The 6,818-nt window shown below is 49.8% G+C and overlaps 1 protein-coding gene across 1 annotated transcript; it reads right to left on the bottom strand.

Annotated features, from left to right (window-relative positions):
- Positions 1–2,481: 2,481 nt before the first annotated feature.
- LOC132251497 (olfactory receptor 4D1-like) lies at positions 2,482–6,565 on the bottom strand. The gene is made up of 2 exons (XM_059731327.1): positions 5,651–6,565; positions 2,482–2,556 (listed from the first exon to the last, which is right to left on the bottom strand). The coding sequence occupies exons 1-2, from the start codon at positions 6,563–6,565 to the stop codon at positions 2,482–2,484; spliced, it is 990 nt and encodes a 329-aa protein (XP_059587310.1).
- Between the last annotated feature and the right edge of the window lie 253 nt (positions 6,566–6,818).

Below are 6,818 nucleotides of genomic sequence, written 5' to 3'. Positions count from 1 at the left end.
TAAAGGAAAAACCTTACTTGCACTGCACTCAGGAAACCAGTGACCTCCCCTGGGCATCCAGGATAGGTAATATGTCCCTATCTGCAAATTTTGTGCCCATGTACAAATCTCCAGGCCCTCCTTGTCCAAACCCAGGTTCATTTCAGGGTCCACGCATGTTGGGCAGATGGCCAGAGAATCTGTGTGTCTCAGCAGGACGGCCAGCAAGTCCATGTGGTGTGGCAGGATGGATTGAGAGTCTGTCTGCACGGGCTCTCTGGTCTGAAAAGGCTCCAGGTGTTTCACCACAGTCAGATTGAAGTCTTCATCACTCCCCCAAGCAGCACGGGTTTCCACCTACACCACCTTTTCAGACGCAACCATGTCATTGACCATGGGCGACTGGTGCCTCCTGAGTCTGGGACGGAGTGGGGTGGGGGGTTCCCCAGTGGCTGATTGTTGAGTACTGAACCACCAGCAGCAAACCCAGAAGTGCACTTCCACCGGCACTTCTGGTTTCCCAGCTGGCACTTCCAGGGGGTGCACGGCCAATCTCAGCGGGTGCACGTACACCCGCATGCACCCTTACGCGCCGCCAATGTCATTGACTGTAAAGTTGAAGGAGAGTTCCTTCCAGTAAGACACACATGACTACATGCGCCCGACACATGGTTGCCATCCAGTATCCTCATGAACTGCTGCCTCAGTATCTTGCCCTGGGACCAGTGCTAGGCCCTGTCACAGTCATGTCCCTGGGATGCTTCACAACATGTTCCTAATCCTAAGTACCTCGATCCCCCAGGTTTCTAAGTTTCTGCCAAGAAAGCCCTCCTAAGTTTCTGATTTATTATTGCAAACACTGGATTGTAATTGCTTAGCAATCTTTCTTATAGGTGCAAGTGTGGAATGGTGTGTGATGGCTAGGGATGTGTGATTGATGGGAGGATTTCTTTTTGTACTGGACTTGGTGACTTTGGGCTATTCGGGTGGCTCATGCAGAGATGCAGTCCATTTCTTTGGTGGTGTGTCCTTTGTTGGTAAAGGTAGTTTTTATAATGGTCAGGTGGGTCATGAGTATTTTTCCTAATGCAGATACTGTGCTAGCTAGACTGACAGCCTAGCTATAGGTCACAGCTTTCTTAGTGTGTTTGGGGTGGTTGCTGGGTTTGTGGAAATAAGTGTGGTGATCTGTGGGATTTTGCTTATAGGATGCCATTTTCTCTTGATGGTGTAAGAATATTCCAAACCAAATTTGATGGACATGGACGAACCTGATACAATATGAGTGCCAACACCTGGATGTCACCATCCTGCACAGGAAACCTCCGTGAGTACCCATCAGAATATCTCTCTAATATATCCAAACTGTTATATTTCTTATCCTTCTTCCTTCTCCACCTTTCTGCCTGCCCACTAACTATCCTTAACTTGTTAAAATGTTCTGTCTGTCTTTCTACCTGTCCTTGGGGCTAAGTACAGGCATTCAGAAAGCCTGAGCTTGAAGTTAGTGTAACCTGCATAGGTTGAACCGATTTGCAAGTGGGTAAAGATTCACTTTTCATTCAGGAAATGCAGGCACATGCCTGCAGTGGCTCAGGCGATAAGCTGTGAGGTGCTAGAGCAGCCCTCCCTTTCTTTCCTCAGTGCTGAGCTGGGGGGAAGGGGCAAGGACAGTGCTGGGCAAGCTGCTTTGGTTAGGGAGGGGTTTAAACCCTGACCCTAGCCTGCACAGTCCCCAGCTGGGGTGTGCCTGGAGGTGAAGGGGAAACTGGGCTTTTGTCCACTTACCACTCAAGGGGCAGGGGAGTGTTACCAGACCCTGGTCCTTGACTAGCACGCTGAGGCAAAGTGGGTACAGGGTGAGGGAGGAGCTGCTTGTGTGGTGTGCATGTATCTGTTGATGATACTGGATGAGCATTTCAATCTCCCTCTCCCTGCTTCTTCATTCTGTGTGCAGCTGTGGGTAGGAAGTGAGTGGCACCAAAGCCTGTCAGAAGTGCCTCTGCTGTCTTGCTCTTTGGGATGTGCACAGACACTTCCTGAAGAGTTGTTGCAGGCAGTGTGACAGCGTAAACTTGTGTGTCGCAGGTCAATCTGCTGCCACCTTCTTATTGTCCTGTTAGCTAGTGCTTTATATTTGCCTAAATCTCAAACTGACAGCACTGACAGGTCTCATTCATTGCAAACCAGGTCGTTTCTCACACCTCTCTCTGCCTACTGTTGAACACTGACAGACTGCAGCACGGAGAAGCTGCACTGTAACCAGGGGCAGTTATTGATGCATAGAAGCCATCACCAGCATTAACTGCTGCATAGTGAAACTTCATTTGATATAAGGGCTTGCGGGAGGAGGATGGCTGCACTCTAATGGCTTTGAAGCAAGGCAGCAGGGAGCTTATCAGCCCATCAAGCACTGCATGTTGACTACAAAAGAAAACTAAAGCATCTCTCTGGTTAGTCTAAGCTCTTCTTAACTTCAGGGTGCAGCCATTTGCAAGGCCTTTACAAGCCTTGCTCAGGAAGAAGGGAGGGACAGCTGCATCCCTGGCTGGCTGACAGACATTGCCAGGTGACCTGCTGATTAGTTCCAGAAAGCCCTAAGTGGACACTGTTCTGTCTGCCTCCATGCCAGTGAAATTGGACACACGCACACATAGGCACCTCTCAGGATTAGCTAGTATGGGGGGTGCGTAGCCAGATGCCGGCTGGGTTTCATGCTGCTGGGGTTCATGCTATGGGAGGGGGTAGAGAGAGTGGGGATCCCTGCTTGAGTAGCGAGGGTGGGTGTGAGGGGAGGCAGCAGAAGCCTGGCCCCTGCCAGGCAGACCCCAGCTGCAGTCTGCCACCCTCTTCTCAGCCAGCCAGAGCAGTGATAGTGCTCTGGGTAGGGAGGAGAGGGGTGGGCCCAGCCTTGCTCTCTGGGGCAGACAGCCCAGCCCAGCCTATCCCAACCCAGGGCTGAAAAGCATGCTGGGATGCTGGGGGACTCTGGTTTAACTTAAACCAGGAAGGGGTCTGGAACAGAAGTTCCATAAACCGGTTTGACCTCCGGCAGTTCGTTCTGATACTGCATTCAACCAGGTTTATCTTAAACCAGTTTCAGCCCTTTTCAAACTGGTTTATGTGTGCTGAACTTTTGTTTTGGTATAGGTTTAAACCAGTTTCTGATCATTTAAACTAGTATATGTGTAACTTCTGTCCCTAGCCTATCGGTCCAGGGCCTGCCTGGCTCTGAAATGTAGTGTTCCCATCACAGTGCTACCAGACTGTTGTTCTTCTCTCATTCTGTAATCAACCTAAGCCTCGGGCCCCAGCTGGAGGTAGTTCAGGGATGCAGGAAGAGCCTTCTCTCTGCCCCTTTCTCTTTTCCTTTGGCTGAAGAAGCTGACAACCCCTGCTTCTGTTGAACAGGACACCACCAGCACGTTCTCCGTCACTTAGAATCTGCTCACGATGGTCTCAAGACTGCCACATGTTGAGTCTCTCCCAGTCCAGTAGTGCCTTGGTGGTCATGTTAGCAGCACCCAAGAGTAATTTAAATGCCATCCCTGCATCAACAACATGCACCATGTCTTTATCTGAGTTCCTTAGGCCCTGAGTTTTTAGTCTGAATATTGTCACGTGTTTTCTTGTGAATGTAGATTTGAACCCTGGTCTTTCACTGCTACAAGTAGAATAGGGAGAAGCAGTGGCAGATGCCAGGCCATACTGCCTGCCCGACTTGAACTGGAAAATGTTGCCAACTGCTGCTCCAGACCAGTGGCTCTAAAGCATTTTAGACTCAAGACACACTGCCGTTATTTTCTGAATGTAGTGGCACCCCATTACAAAAACGTATTCATTACAGTGCTCACCTCCTAGCACAGGGTCTGGGCAAGAGGATGGAGGCAGGGGTGAGCACTTACCTCCTGACTCCCCACTACACCCTTACAAGGATCTTATGGCACCTGTGTGTCCCGTAGTGCCCTCACCGAAAATCGCTGCTCTAGACCCTGTTTCCCTCTTAGAGCTGGGGCCCTGACAGTCAATTCTCCCAGGAGAATTCAATTAGAGTGTAATAGAGCAGAGTTCTTCAAGTGTCATGAAGAATTAGAGCCCAAGAAATTGGTATCCTAAGACCAAGTTGCTCCATACTCTACCATAGTCCTTTGAGCTGAGTGAGGAAAGTAGAAAATAGAGCTCCTGAGTTACATCCCTACTTATGGGAGTGGCACGTGGACTAGTGGGTGGGGAAAGGGCTGGTTTAATCATGGTATGCCTTAGTTTCCCCATATATGAAATGGGAATAATTAATAAGGTTTTTGTTGGAATGAACTTCTGATAAGAAATATTTGCTCAAAAATTGAAATACTCTGTTTGAAAATGTCAATTATTTTTTAATATTCTGTTCAGATTGACAGGCCAACTCCACCCATCCGAATGTTTTCCATCATATTAAAAGCCATCCCGACAGGCAACAGCATAGCTGTAACTAGAGAACAGATGCACTGTGTGGGGGAAGGGGGCTGAGTATTTGCCCCACAGCCCCTCTCAGGTCTGGGCTATTGGGGAGACAAGGAGGCAGAGAACTTGATGTGATGATTCACTCTTGTATGCAACAAACCAAATCATTCTCAAGTCACCTGTGTCTGGACTGACTTTCCTATCCCTGTTTTTCATTTTTCCATGCCACATAATATTCAAAGAGCAGGCAAGCTGGGAAACTGGGTTCTGTCCAATTGCTGTGATAGGAGCGGGGTCCAATGATAAGAACTTGGCACAATGTGTTGTCCAATTGAGGTTAGCTGCTAATTCCTCAGTCCCTGACACCCTCCGGGTGAGAAGGAGAGAGAGAGATTTCTTTCCTTATTTTCCCGATGTGGAAACCAAATGACTTATCCAAGGGGACATGGAGAGCCTCTAGTAGGCCTGGGTAGCCCTTGGCTCCTAGGCCAAGAACAGAATGAGAAGGCTAGTCTTTCCCTTTTCAGGACTGGAAACACTGAGGCACGGAAGAATTCCCGCTGAAAAAATAATTTCAGTCTTCTTTGGACCCTTTGATCCCCCCCAAATCCCCAAACCAACCAGTGCTGAATTCAGCAGCAGGCTAAAGGAGAGGGTGAGTGGCTATGGCAGCTCTCACCCACTGGACATTGGAGCCCCGTGAAAGCAGGGGCTCTGGCTGGCCCCGCGTTGAGAGTTCACATGTAGCACAGACAAAGGAGGGTGCAACTGCATCACTGCACCCCCACTGGATCTGCCCCTGGCTTCTGGCCATACAGGGAGCTTGAGGCCAATGTGAAGTAGGTGTGGTGGATGATAGGCTGACACCTTATCCACAATATTACTCTCTTCAGACAGTGGAATTAAGACAGGGACTCCCATTTCCTTGGATGAATAATGTCCATTGACTTCAAATCAAACGAGGCATGGCTGTTGAACCCCTGCTTCCAGCCAGGAAGCGCCCCTGCTTCCAGCCAGCTGCAAACCCCCAACCCCGCTGCTGGGCGACTGCAAACCCCCACCTCTCCCAGCCCTGTGGGATCTCCACCAGCCCACCAGTCTGAATTCATCAGCCACGCCGGAATCAAACAGTTTCAATTGACCTCCAAAAAAGACACCCAACCAGGATGGCTTTTCTTCCCACTCCTTCCTTTGTTTACATGTTCAGTCCTTTCCATGACACCAGGACTCTGCTGAACACCCTCTTGATGGCACCTTTCATCTCGGTGTTCCTCAGAGTGTAGATCATGGGGTTCAGCATAGGGGTAATAACTATGTAGAGGACAGCGACTGCTTTGTCTGCTGCAAAGTTCTGGAAGGGCCGGGCATAGATGAAGATGCAGGGTCCAAATATGAGGCAGACCACAGTGATCTGGGCCAAGCAAGTGTTGTAGGCCTTTTGGCGGCCCTCGCTCACACGCGTCCTCAGCATTACCAAGATGACAGTATAGGACAACAGCAGCACACCAAAGCACACGGTGGCCACCAGGCCACCATTGGATAGCATCAGCCATTCCTCAACAGAAGTATCAGTGCAGGCCAACTTCAGGACCTGGGGAACATCACAGAAGAAGTTGTCCAACACGTTGGGCCCACAGAAGGGGAGGTGTATCATGATGGCAACCTGGATGAAGGAGTGGGCAAAACCACCTAGCCAGGCCCCAACCACCATTCCAATACACACATCCCAGTTCATGATGGTCAAATAGTGCAAGGGTTTGTAGATGGCCAAATAGCGGTCAAAGGCCATGACTATGAGGAAGAAGACCTCAGCACCTCCACTCAAGTGGAAGAAGAACATCTGGGCCATGCATCCATTGAAGGAGATGGCCCTGCCCCCCAGGAGGAGGTGATCCAGCAGCTTTGGGACCGACACAGAGGAGAAGCTGACATCGATTACACTGAGGTTGGCCAACAGAAAGTACATGGGTGTATGGAGACGGGGATCAGAGATGACCGTGCTGATGATAATGAGGTTCCCCAGCCATGTGGTGGCATAGACAGCCAGAAAGAGGCTGAAGAGGAAGAGCTGGATCTGGCGACTCTGGGAGAGACCAAGCAGGAGAAATTCAGTCACTGGTGATGTGAGGTTGTCCTGATCCATCTCTGCCTGCACAAGGAGATAGGATAGCATTGTGATGTACAACCACCAAGAGGAATGAACCCCACAGCCTCTAGCTCTGAAGGATACCCTTCCACATTATCTGCTGGCAATGAACAAGCAGCCTGTATTTTAAATGCACTTCAAATCCAGCTCTCTGGGACCTCAGATTTCAGAGGACTGCAGCATACAAAAGAGTGGGAGGTGTGTTTTCAACAAGCAAGGTCTCACCATCTTCTGAAAACTAAGCTCTTCA

Source organism: Alligator mississippiensis, chromosome 7 (assembly GCF_030867095.1).
Source record: "Alligator mississippiensis isolate rAllMis1 chromosome 7, rAllMis1, whole genome shotgun sequence".
NCBI lineage: Eukaryota > Metazoa > Chordata > Crocodylia > Alligatoridae > Alligator > Alligator mississippiensis.
Note: the sequence above shows the minus strand (reverse complement) of the source record. Positions and strands in the feature narration are given on the sequence as shown.

What these genes read in the sequence shown, in the direction of transcription:
- LOC132251497 (XM_059731327.1), bottom strand. Translation starts at nt 6,565, where the DNA reads ATGGATCAGGACAACCTCACATCACCAGTGACTGAATTTCTCCTGCTT. An exon ending in TCAAGAGGGTGTTCAGCAGA is followed by an intron (nt 2,557 to 5,650) that starts GTCCTGGTGTCA and finishes GGAACTAATCAG; the next exon opens with CAGGTCACCTGGCAATGTCT.